The sequence below is a fragment of the Caretta caretta genome, chromosome 5, assembly GCF_965140235.1.
Source record: "Caretta caretta isolate rCarCar2 chromosome 5, rCarCar1.hap1, whole genome shotgun sequence".
NCBI classification, from domain to species: Eukaryota; Metazoa; Chordata; order Testudines; family Cheloniidae; genus Caretta; species Caretta caretta.
The window spans coordinates 133,836,219-133,849,785 of NC_134210.1; the positions used below are offsets into that span (position 1 = coordinate 133,836,219).

The window sequence follows — 13,567 nt, forward strand, 5'->3', positions numbered from 1 at the left end:
GACTCAGCAGAAAGTCTTGCTTCTTATGCTGATCGATACGAGCAGTCCCAGACTGCCAGAGAGGTGGGGCAAGCCAGAACAAAACGGGTGGAGGGAGGAGAGAAGAACAACCCTGGTCACAGTTGGAGGGAGGGACACCCCAAAAGGGACACCCTCGGACCACACCCTACTACCAGGGGCAGCCCAAGGCCCCAACTATACACCAAGGAATACACCAGACACCTTATCGTCCTGCCACACCATTCTCCGGCCACCCACCTCGCCCCAGTGATCCGTCGGCTGGACGATGTTTTAAATGTAACGAGCCGGGGCATGTGAGGGCCAACTGCCCCAAGAACCCCAGCAGATTACAGTTCATTGCACCGGAGGTCCTCAGGCCCAGATACCTCCCAGATACCCTTGGAGCGGAGGGAAACTGAGTGTGGGCGGGAAGGTCACCGCGTGGAGGGACACTGGAGCACAAGTGTCGGCTATCCATGCTTCGTTAGTGGACCCCAATTGAATTGACCCAGAGATCCAAGTGACAATTCAACCCTTCAAGTCACTCTTTCAATTTGCCTACAGCCAAGTTGCCTGTCCAGTACAAGGGCTGATCAGGAACATGGACTTTTACCATTATCCCATCCCCATGCTGTTGGGGGAAGACTTGGCCAATCATGTGAAGCTAGCCAAGAGGGTGGGAATGGTCACCCGCAGCCAGGCTAAACAAGCCATCATGCCTAGCTCTGTTCCAGAAACTTCTACCAGGACTTGGTCAGAGGTGATGGACCTGGATCCGAGGCCAAGGTATGCAACAGCAGTAGTGGATCCAGTCCCAGAGACCCAGACAGAGCCAGTCCCAGAACCGGAACCGGCAGAATAACTAGCACCAGACGCATTGCCAGCACTGAATCCAGTACTTGCAACCCCAACACCAGAGGGCCCCAGCAAACCTGAACCGGCAGCAGCTGATAACCCTACACCAGAGGCTCAGCCGGAGCCTGAACCCCAACATAGTGAACCAGCGGAGAGCGGTTCACAGTCAACAGAAACAGCCCCATCCCCTACATCGCTTCCAGAGGGACCAAGCCTAGGTCCACAATCTAATGAGGAACTGATGTCTCCAGCATCAAGGGAACAGTTTCAGACTGAACAGGAAGCAGAAGAGCGCCTCCAGAGAGCTTGGACGGTGGCATGGAGCAATCCACTGCCTCTCAGCTCTTCTAATCAATCCAGGTTTGTTGTAGAAAGAGGACTTTTATACAAGGAAACTCTTTCTGGTGGACACCAGGAAGACTGGCATCCTCAGACAGTTGGTAGTTCCAACTAAGTACCGGGTCAAGCTCTTGAGCTTCGCCTACAATCATCCTAGTGGCCATGCTGGGGTGAACAGTACCAAAGACTGTTTTGGGGAGGTCATTCCACTGGGAGGGACTGGGCAAGGATGTTTCTACCTATGTCCAGTCTTGTGACGTATGCCAAAGAGTGGGAAAACCCCAAGACCAGGTCAAAGCCCCTCTCCAGCCACTCCCCATCATTGAAGTTCCATTTCAGCAAGTAGCTGTGGATATTCTGGGTCCTTTTCCAAAAAAGACACAAGAGGAAAGCAGTACATACTGACTTTCATGGATTTTGCCACCCGATGGCCAGAAGTAGTAGCTCTAAGCAACCCCAGGGCTAAAAGTGTGTGCCAAGCACTAGCAGACTTTTTTGCCAGGTAGGTTGGCCCTCCGACATCCTCACAGATGCAGGAACTAATTTCCTGGCAGGAACTATGAAAAACCTTTGGGAAGCTCATGGGTTAAATCACTTGCTTGCCATTCCTTACCACCATCAAACAAATGGCCTGGTGGAGAAGTTTAATGGAACTTTGGGGGCCATGATACGTAAATAAGCAGTCCAATGATTGGGACCTAGTGTTGCAGCAGTTGCTCTTTGCCTGCAGAGCTGTACCACATCCCAGTTTAGGGTTTTCCCCATTTGAACTTGTATATGGCCATGAGGTTAAGGGGCCATTACAGTTGGTGAAGCAGCAATGGGAGGAGTTTACAGCTTCTCCAGGAACTAACATTCTGGACTTGGTAACCAACCTACAAAACACCCTCCGAACCTCTTTAGCCCTTGCTAAAGAAAACCTACAGGATGCTCAAAAAGAGCAAAAAGCCTGGTATGATAAACATGCCAGAGAGCGTTCCTTCAAAGTAGGAGACCAGGTCATGGTCTTAAAGGCGCTCCAGGCCCATAAAATGGAAGCGCTGTGGGAAGAGCCATTCATGGTCCAGGAGGGCCTGGGAGCTGTTAAGTATCTCATAGCATTCCCTACCTCCAACCGAAAGCCTAAGGTGTACCATATTAGTTCTCTAAAGCCCTTTTATTCCAGAGAATTAAAGGTTTGTCAGTTTACAGCCCAGGGAGGAGACGACGCTGAATGGCCTGAAGGTGTCTACTGTGAAGGGAAAAGTGCTAGTGACGTGGAAGAGGTGAACCTCTCCATGACCCTTGGGCATATGCAGTGACAGCAGATCAAGGAGCTGTGCACTAGCTACGTGCCGATGTTCTCAGCCACCCCAGGACTGACTGAACGGGCATACCACTCCATTGGCACAGGTAATGCTCACCCAATTAAAGTCCAACCTTACCGGGTGTCTCTTCAAGCTAAAACTGCTATAGAACAGGAGATCCAGGATACGTTACAAATGGGGGTAATCTGCTTCTCTGGCAGTGCATAGACATCTCCAGTGGTTCTAGTTCCCAAATCAGATGGGGAGATACGTTTTTGCGTGGACTACAGTAAGCTACATGCTGTAACTTGCCCAGACAACTATTCAATGCCACACACAGATGAACTATTAGAGAAACTGGGCGGGCCCAGTTCATCTCTACCTTGGACTTAACCAAGGGGTACTGGCAGGTACCGCTAGATGAATCCGCCAAGGAAAGGTCAGCCTTCACCACGCATGTCAGGCTGTATGAATTTAATGTAATTCCTTTCAGGCTGCGGAATGCACCTGCCGCCTTCCAAAGACTTGTAGATGGTCTCCTAGCGGGATTAGGAGAATATGCCGTCACCTACCTTGACGATGTGGCCATATTTTCGGATTCCTGGGCAGAACACCTGGAACATCTACAAAAGGTCCTTGAGCGCATAAGGGAGGCAGGATTAACTGTTAAGGCTAAGAAGTGTCAAATAGGCCTAAACAGTGTGACTTACCTTGGACACCAGGTGGGTCAAGGAACTATCAACCCCCTACAGGCCAAAGTGGATGCTAGCCAAAAGTGGCCTGTCCCAAAGTCAAAGAAACAGGTCTAATCCTTCTTAGGCTTGGCCGGTTATTACGGGTGACTTGTACCGCAATACAGCCAAATCGCCGCCCCACTGACAGACCTAACCAAAAAGAAACAGCCAGATGCCTTTCAGTGGACAGAAGAGTGTCAGAAGGCCTTTAACCAGCTTAAAGCGACACTCATGTCTGACCCTGTACTAAGGGCCCCAGACTTCGACAAACCGTTCCTAGTAACCAGAGATGCATCCGAGCGTGGTGTGGGAGCAGTTTTAATGCAGGAAGGACCGGATCAAGAATTCCACCCTGTAGTGTTTCTGAGCAAGAAGCTGTCTGAGAGGGAAAGCAACTGGTCAGTCAGTGAAAAAGAATGTTACGCCATTGTCTAAGCTCTGGAAAAGCTGAACGCCCATATGTTTGGGGATGGCATTTCCACCTGCAAACCGACCATGCTGCACTATGGTGGCTTCATACCACCACGGGAAATAACAAACAACTTATTCGGTGGAGTTTAGCTCTCGAAGATTTTGGTTTTGACATCCAGCACATCTCAGGAGCTTCTAACAAAGTGGCTGATGCACTCTCCCTTGAAAGTTTCCCAGAATCAACTGGTTAAAATCGTCCTTGAGATGTGGAAAATATTGTTAGTCTTGGTAGGATATTTAGAGGTGCGGCTGTCTTATTAACTCTGTTTCTTCCTAGAGCTCCAGGAAGAAATCACAGCCAGCGTTTCACCCTATCTGTGATTTTTGGGGGGTGTCATAAATATAAAGGGAAGGGTAAACACCTTTAAAATCCCTCCTGGCCAGAGGAAAAACCCTTTCACCTGTAAAGGGTTAAGAAGCTAGGATAACCTTGCTGGCACCTGACCAAAATGACCGATGGGGAGACAAGATACTCTCAAAGCTGGGGGGGGGGAGAAACAAAGGTTCTCTCTGTGTGGTGCTTTTGCCAGGAACAGAAAAGGAATGGAGTCTTAGAACTTAGTAAGTAAGCTAGTTAAATACGCGTTAGATTCTGTTTTGTTTAAATGGCTGATAAAATAAGCTGTGCTGAATGGGATGTAGATTCCTGTTTTTGTCTTTTTGTAACTTAAGGTTTTGCCTAGAGGGATTCTCTGTTTTGAATCTGATCACCCTGTAAGGTATTTACCATCCTGATTTTACAGAGGTGATTCTTTTACCTTTTCTTCTATTAAAATTCTTCTTTTAAGAACCTGGTTGTTTTTTCACTGTTCTTAAGATCCAAGGGTTTGGGTCTGTGTTCATGTATGCAAATTGGTGAGGATTTTTATCAAGCCTTCCCCAGGAAAGGGGGTGTAGGGTTTGGGGAGGATTTTTGGGGAAAGACATTTCCAAGCGGGCTCTTTCCCTGTTACATATTTGTTAGACGCTTGGTGGTGGCAGCAATAAAGTCCAAGGGCAAAAGGTAAAATAGTTTGTACCTTGGAGTTTTAACCAAAGCCTGTAAAAATAAGCTTAGGGGGTTTTCATGCAGGTCCCCACATCTGTACTCTAGAGTTCAGAGTGGAGAAGGAACCTTGACAGAGATGCTGAAATGCCTATAGTTACCCTTGGGGACCCAGCCTACCCCTTAATGCCCTGGCTCATGAAGCCGTCAACAGGCACCCTGGACCGTATCATAGAATATCGGGGTTGGAAGGGACCTCAGGAGGTCACCTAGTCCAACCCCCTGCTCAAAGCATGACCAATCCCCAACTAAATCATCCCACCCAGGGCTTTGTCAAGCCTGACCTTAAAAACTTGTAAGGAAGGAGATTCCACCACCTTCCTAGGCAATGCATTCCAGTGCTTCACCACCCTCCTAGTGAAAAAGTTTTTCCTAATATCCAACCTAAACCTCCCCCACTGCAACTTGAGACCATTACTCCTCATTCTGTCATCTGCTACCACTGAGAACAGTCTAGATCCATCCTCTTTGGAACCCCCTTTCAGGTAGTTGAAAGCAGCTCTCAAATCCCCCCTCATTCTTCTCTTCCACAGACTTAACAATCCCAGTTCCGTTAGCCTCTCCTCATAAGTCATGTGTTCCAGTCCCCTCATCATTTTTGTTGCCCTCCGATGGATGTTTTCCAATTTTTCCACATCCTTCTTGTAGTGTAGGGCCCAAAACTGGACACCGTACTCCAGATGAGGCCTCACCAATGTCGAATAGAGGGGAACGATTACGTCCCTCGATCTGCTGGCAATGCCTCTACTTATACTTCCCAAAATGCCATTGGCCTTCTTGGCAACAAGGGCACACTGACTCATATCCAGCTTCTCGTCCACTGTAACCCCTAGGTCCTTTTCTGCAGAACTGCTGACTCGCCATTCGGTCCCTAGTCTGTAGCGGTGCATGGGATTCTTCCGTCCAAGTGCAGGACCGTAGTAAGAAGCTGTTCAACTATAGGCTGAGCAAGTGCAGGATGGTGGTAGAGTGTGCATTTGGACATTTAAAGGGTTGCTGGCGCAGTTTACTGACTCGCTCAGACCTCAGCGAAACCAATATTCCCACTGTTATTGCTGCTTGCTGTGTGCTCCACAATCTCAGAGTAAGGGGGAGACGATTATGGCAGGGTGGCAGGTTGATGCAAATCGCCTGGCCGCTGAGTACACGCAGCCAGACACCAGGGCTGTTAGAGCACAGCAGGAAGTACTGCGCGTTAGAGCTTTGAAAACCAGTTTCATGACTGGCCAGGGTTCTGTGTGACACTTCTGTTTTTCTCCTTGATGAAAACCCACCCCCTTGGTTGCCTCTAAATTCCCTGTAAGCCCCCCCCGCTCCCCCTTTTCAATGACAGCTTGCTTGCAAAGGAAATAGTCACTATAATTTTAAAAAAACATGTATTCTTTATTGATTATAAAAATAGGGAGATAGCCCGGGTGGGGTGTGGGAGGAGGGAAGGAAAAGGCCACTTCAAAACTTCTTGAATGATAGCCTTCTGTTGCTTGGGCTGTCCCCTGGGGTGGAGTGGTTGGGTGCCTGGAGTTTCCCCCCTGCGTTCTTGGGCATCTGGGTGAGGAGGCTATGGAACTTGGGGAGGAGGGAGGGTGGTTAAACAGGGGCTGCAGCGGCAGTCTGTGATCCTGCTGCTGTTCATGAACCTCCAGCAGATGCCGGAGCATGTCCGTTTGATCCCAGAGTAGCCCCAGCATTGCCTCATGCCTCCTCTGATCTTCCTGCCACCACCTCTCTTCACCTTCATTGGCTCCTTTCCTATACTCTGCTATTGTGTCCCTCCACATGTTCTGCTGAGCTCCGTCAGTGCCGAACAACTGCATGAGTTCAAAGAACATTTCATTGTGCATGCATTTTTTTTTTTTGCCACCTTATCTGAGATAGCCTTTGGGATGGAGGAGGGAGGCTTGAAACATTTGCAGCTGCTGGAGGGAGAAAGAGTGAAGTATTTTAAAGGTACATTTTACAGAACAATGGCTATACTCTTCCACGGTGAACAACACTATTCACATTACATAGCACATGTGATTTTTGGTACAAGGTTGCATTTTGCATCTTGTGTTAGAGATCACACACGCAGTGCCGGGCAACAGAATTCAGCTTGCAGGTGGCCATGGTAAGCCATAGTCTTTCAGCTTCTGCAACCTTCATAACAGCAGTGCCCTCCTCTCTCATCCCAAGCAAAGCATGTTGAGTTGGCTGTTTAGTGCTGCGGTTTTCCTGTTAACGTGCAGCAGCAGAAACCAAACTTAACCCCACCCCCCCAATCCAGTTCTCTAGGATGATTACTTTACCCCTCCCCCCACCGTGTAGCTGATATCGGGGAAATCCCTGCTAGCCAAATGCGAACAGCTCAGTGCTGCGCCGCCCCCAACTGCGTAGCTAACTGCGGGGAGGATTTCTTTTCAGGCACAGGCAAACAGCCAAGTAGGTGCGGCCACCTCTGAATGTCCCCTTAATTAAATTCCCCTATTTCAACCAGGTTACCATGAACGATATCACTCTCCTGAGGATAACCCAGAGAGATCAAGAATGGATGTTGCTTGAATGCCAGCAAACACCTGGACCATATGCTGCCATGCTTTGTTATGCAATGATTCCAGACACCGTGCTGCTGGCCTGCCGTGGTAAAGTGTCCTACCATGGAGGACTGAATGAGGCTGTCCTCCCCAGAAACCTTTTGCAAAGGCTTTGGGAGTACACCCAGGAGAGCTTCATGGAGATGTCCCTAGAAGATTTCCGCTCCATCCCCAGACACGTTAACGGACTTTTCCAGTAGCTGTACTGGCCACGAATGCATCCCAAGTCCTCAGGGCTACTTAATCATTAAAAAATGCTTGCTTTTATAACATGTATTATATTTAAAAAGGTACACTCAGCAGAGGTCCCTTCTCCGGCTTGGTTGGGTTGGGAGGGTATTTCAGTCAGGGTGATGAAAAGATCCTGCCTGTCGGGGAGAATGGTGTGCTGTCCTCAAACTCATCTTCCTCCTCATCTTCCCCATCCGCAAAATCCTCAGCCATGGCGGAGAGTACCCCATCATCGGAGTCCACGGACAGGGATGGGGTAGTGGTGGTGGCCCCCCTAGAATTGCATGCAGCTCAACGTAGAAGCGGCATGTCTGGGGCTCTGTCCCGGAGCGTCCGTTTGATTCTTTGGTTTTCTGGTACGCTTGTCTGAGCTCCTTAAGTTTCATGTGGCACTGTGTTGCATCCCTGCTGTAGCTTCTGTCCCTCGTGGCCTTGGAGATTTTTTTTTTTAAATGTTTTGGCATTTTGTCTTTTTTGAAACGTAGTTCTGATAGCACAGATTCCTCTCCCCATACAGCGATCAGATCCGGTACCTCCCCTTCGGTCCATGCTGGAGCTTTTTTTCGATTCTGGGACTGCATGGTCCCCTGTGCTGATGAGCTCACCTGGCCAAACAGGAAATGAGATTCAGAAGTTCACAGGGCTTTTCCTGTACACCTGACCAGTGCATCTGAGTTCAGAGTGCTGTCCAGAGCGGTCACAATGGTGCAGTGTAGGATAGCTCCCGGAGGCCAATACCTTCGAATTGTGTCCACACTTACCCTAATTCGAAACAGCAATGTCTATTTCAGCGCTAATCCCCTCGTTGGGGAGTGCAGAAATCTGTTTTAAGAGCCCTTTATGTCCAAAAGAAAGAGACTTCGTTGTGTGGACGGGTGCAGGGTTAATTTGATGTAACGCTGCTAAATTCGACAAACTCGTAGTGTAGACCAGGCCTTGCTCTCCTTTTCCTACTGCCTCCCACTTACATGGACTGGTGATGTTATCATACCCGTGCTGATTCTGGAGCTATGAAGTCAGATCTGAGAGTGAACATGAAAGCTGTTAACTATTTTATGCTCCAGTCTCTACCATGATCCTGGTTATATGTACAGTCAAATGTATACAACTAACCTCTCCTTATCCCCTAAATTAGATGAGTAGGGTGGTGCTAATAAAGCATGCTATTTGATTCAGCAGAAAACAGACTTTGTTTCTGAGTCATGTCTAGTACTTTCAAAATGGGAATCTGCATTTTAAAGAGACAACTGGAATTTTCCTCAATGGAAGAGTGAAGGTGCTTTATAGTGAAATCTTTAATGATCTTCTGTAATTGAGGAACAAATTTGTGTTCTACAGTGTTGGTAGCTAGTGCATTTCTAATTATGGATACATAAATTGATACTTGAGAATCAGATTAAGGCCTTAATTCTTCAATGCCTTGTGTCTTTCATTTGGTCCTGCTTCAAGTCACCTGGGCCTGATGAAATACATCCTAGAATAGTCAAGGAGCTGATTGAGGAGATATGAGCCATTAGTGATTATCTTTGAAAAGTCATGGAAGATGAGAGAGATTCCAGGGGACTAGAAAAGGGGCAAATATAGTGCTAATCTATAAAAAGGAAATAAAGACAACCCAGAGAATTACAGTCAGTCATCTTAACTTCTGTACCCAGAAAGATAATGGAGCAAATAATTAAGCAATCATTTTGCAGACACCTAGAAGATAATAAGGTGATAAGTAACAGTCAGTATGGATTTGTCAAGAACAAATCATGTCACACCAACCTAATAGCTTTCATTGACAGGGTAACAAGCTTTGTGGATGGGTGGGCAGGTGATAGACCCTTTTCATAAACTAGGGAAATACAGCCTAGATGGAGTTACTGTAAGGTGGGTGCATAACTGGTTGGAACACCATTCCCAGAGGGTAGTTATCAGTGGTTCACAGTCAAGCTGGAAGGGCATACAAGTGTGGTCCCACAGGGATCAGCTCCGGGTCCAGTTCTGCTGAATATCCTCTTCAGTGATTTAGATAATGGCATAGAGAATATTCTTATAAAGTTTGTTGATGGTACCAAGTTGGGAGGGGTTGCAAGTGCTTTGGAGGATGAGGATTAAAATTCAAAATGATCTGGACAAATTGGAGAAGTGGTCTGAAGTAAATAGGATGAAATTCAGTAAGGACAAATGCAAAGTACTCCAAGTAGGAAGGAACAGTCAGTTGCACACATACAAAATGGGAAATGACTGCCTAGGAAGGAGTACTGCAGAAAGGGGTCTGGGAGTCATAATGGATCACAGGCTAAAGGAGTCAACAGTGTAACATTGTTGCAAAAACTGGCAAACATAATTCTGGGATGTATTAGCAGGAGCATTTTAAGCAAGACATGAGAAGTAATTCTTTCCCCTCTACTCTATGCTGATTAGGCTTCAACTGGAGTATTGTGTCCAGTTCTGGGCATTACATTTCAAGAAAGATGTGGACAAATTGGAGACAGTCCAGAGAAGAGCAACAAAAATGATGTAAAGGCCTGGAAAATGTGACCTATGAAGGAAGATTTGGGGGGCGGGGGACTTGGCTTGTTCAGTCTGGAGAAGAGAAGACTGAGAGGGGACATAAGTTTTTTCAAGTACATAAAAGGCTATTACAAGGAGGAGGGAGAAAAATTGTTCTCCTTTGCTTCTTGTCCTATCCTCAGAGGTTAAGGAGCTTAAATTGCAGCAAGGGCAGTTTAGGTTGGACATTGCAGGAAAAACTACCCTGACAGAAAGTTAAGAATAAATTGCCTAGGGAGGCTGTGGAATCTCTATTGTTGGAGATTCAGAGCAGGTTAGACAAACACCTGTCAGGGATGGTTTAGATAATACTTAGTCTTGCTATGAGTTTAGAGGACCAGACAAGATAACTTCCTGAGGTCCCTTCCAGTCCTATGATTCTAGGCTTGTGCAAAGTGGCTGTAAAATGCTACCAGATCAGAATTTTTCACTTTCAGTGGCTAGTGTTACTGTGTGTACAGGTTTAAATGAATACCCCAGGTACGAAGCCTGGGAGAATCAGGCCTGAAGTCTTTTTAGTCACTTCTAGATTCTTACATGGAGACTCATAATGTCACAGATCAAGTGAGAGGGAGGCACTTGCAACTAACACCAGATCTTTTGAGCAGTGAAACACTTCTTGTAACTTCAGAAAACTGGTTAACACCACCATTTTAAAATGTGGGAGCTGATTTTTTTTCAAATATAAGGGAAGAACAGTGCACTCAAACCTGTAGCAACTTCTGAAGTGAATTATAAAAAATCACATGGTTTTGACACACCTCAAAGTTAACTTCCTGAGTATAGAATTTCCAAAATATGAACCACGTTTTCCTAATAAGCCTTTCTTTTCTGTAGAGTCACAATGGCTTCAGCATTCCGCATCTCTTTGAAACCAAAGGTCAGTGATAACATGACTCACTTGATGGTGGACTTCTCTCAGGAAAGGCAGATGCTCCAGGCTTTAAAGTTTTTGCCAGGTAAAGTTAAGTCTGTAGTGAATTGAATTTTTATACTATAAGATATCTGGGATAAACAATAGTTCGTTTAATGCGTTTTAATATGTGGATTTTTTTCAGCTATCTTAAACAGTTTCTTCAATATTTACTTGGCAAATATCAGATCTAGATCATCTACTTCATAAAGGTGGTAACGCATATAAACCTTTATACAGTATAAGGGCCAGTCAACGAAGGTGGGAATGGAACTTGTTCTTTGCTCCCAGACCTGTACTTCACCGTTATAGGTAATTGCCTAAGATCCTTCCTGCACTGGCAAGGTATCAAGTGTTTAACATACTCACAAGCTGAGTCTTGTTTGACATGTTACTCCTTCACATTCAGTTCACAAAATGCCAGGGATATAAGTGTAGAGACAAGAGTGTTCAAGTTCCTCTGACTTCCTTTTTGTACTTTCTTTTAAAAAGATGATCTGATCTTTGATATTAGATATCTGGATTAGATATTAGATTCTCAAAGGTAACAGTCCACTAAACTTTAAATTGCTGATATTTACAGCCTGAGCTCCAACTTAAGGAAGCCTTTCCTTTGGTGTGGGAATTAATAACCACCTCGACACTGTTTCCAGAACTATTAAGCCTCCTGCTGGCAGTCATGGTCCCTTTTGCTGTATGATGTGGAGGTAATCTTGGTCCTGTGCTTAGCGTTTGTCTCAAATCACTATCATGGTGCTTAATTGGCAACTCACGATGAGCTGTGCTGAAATTACCATTTCAGTCCTTAGCCTCCGGATGAAAATGGTAACTCAGTTATCCTCTTACCCTTTCTAGATAAGGGAGGAAGATTGAAATGCTGCTTGTATACTGTACCTGTTATGTGGGGAGACAAATGGAGGACTTGAGTGACCAGTGCTGTTAGTTTTCAGAGTAGCAGCCGTGTTTGTCTGTATTTCCAAAAAGAAAAGGAGGACTTGTGGCACCTTAGAGACTAACCAATTTATTTGAGCATAAGCTTTCGTGAGCTACAGCTCACTTCATCGGATGCATACTGTGTGCATCCGATGAAGTGAGCTGTAGCTCACGAAAGCTTATGCTCAAATAAATTGGTTAGTCTCTAAGGTGCCACAAGTCCTCCTTTTCTTTTAACATAATTTTGGTTAGCTACATTCTTGTTCATACAAGATAATCCGGCACTTGGCATTTAAATGTGGAAAGATCAACTGTAAGGATATCACTGGATTTTTTTTTTTTCCCCCTCCCTGGTGGATAACTTAAATAGCTTGTAACTATTTGGTATAGAGCTCTGTCACTACTTATAGCAGCACAGATTCTTGTAGGCAAAACTTAAACTGGGTGTTGATTCAGACAGTTTGAAATCCCAAACTTGATGAGGTGGTGATATTTAAACGCCTAGATAATGCTCATCACAATGGTACAGGAGTATCTTACAACTTCTAAAAGTAAACACATGAAAGAATCTCATCTTTCTATCTGGTATATAAGAAGATGCCAAAAATAATGGGTAGAGGTAGGTGCTTCAAAAGTTGCTGGCATGGCCTCTGAATGATAGATGTCTTAGTATTTCTCTCAAACTCTTAACCTGTTGCTGGCTGACTTCTATAATCTTCTCTCCAAATACTACTATATTTCTCTTTAAACCAGTTAGATTTGTTTTTGTGATTCTCTAAGACTTAGCTTACTACTTTCATAAATCTTTGTTCTCAATCTCTATACAACTTAGACAGAAATTCCCAAACATTTTGTAAACCACGAGCCCTGCTGGAACATCAAGTCTTATGACCACAACTTGTCCTGTGTTCTATTCAAATAACCCTTGTGAGAAGTGAAAAGCATTTACACTTAAGTTGTGATATTTAAAAATGTTCAGTAACTCTTCAAAATGGCATGCTTGGGAGGCTGGCTGCATGGGATATGTACATAGACTGAAGACTTTCTGCTTCTGCTGGGAAGGCTAATAAAGTATCTCCTCTTGGCAAGTTATAAATGTGCAACACTCTGGCTTAATGCTACCTTCATTTCATGCTATAAGAAGTGAGCTGGAGTGAGTGTTTTCTGCACTCACAAACCTTCTTTGTTTTGCAACTTCAAGTGGAATATCCTTTTTTCCCCTCATGCTCTGACTAGGGTCCATTTGCATAAAGAGAAACTATACAGTAAAAGCAAAACTTTAAGCTTTTCAGAGATTTGAGAGATGTCTGCTGGTCTTCAATGCAAATAAAAAGAATTACCTAAAATTTCAGTCACTCCGACATGTTTCATGCACTTCATGACACACCTGCTGGGATCATTGAATTATAACTTGCACTCTTCTACTGAAGCGTGCATCACTGTTTTTAAGCATGCTGTAATTTAAGCTGTACTACATCAGCCAAAAGAATGGTGTTTGCTTCACTGATGAAGAGCTTCAGTAAATTCCCCAATAAATGGTCTTGTCTCTCTTCAGTGGTGGTGTCTGTCTCTGACTGACCTTCATTTGGGATATATGGAACGAGCACACTGAACTGGAGACAGGCATAGTGATTAAATAACCAAGTGGTCAG

The 13,567-nt window shown here is 45.3% G+C and overlaps 1 protein-coding gene across 4 annotated transcripts in view; it reads left to right on the forward strand.

The window, feature by feature from the left end:
• Window positions 1-13,567, forward strand: part of FSD1L (fibronectin type III and SPRY domain containing 1 like) — a 63,532-nt gene that overhangs the window by 25,992 nt on the left and 23,973 nt on the right. For all 4 annotated transcript variants that reach the window (XM_048850672.2, XM_048850673.2, XM_048850674.2 and 1 more), the window contains exon 6: window positions 10,907-11,028. In XM_048850672.2, the coding sequence (XP_048706629.1) occupies window positions 10,907-11,028 (122 nt within the window). The remainder of the gene's footprint in view (window positions 1-10,906; window positions 11,029-13,567) is intronic.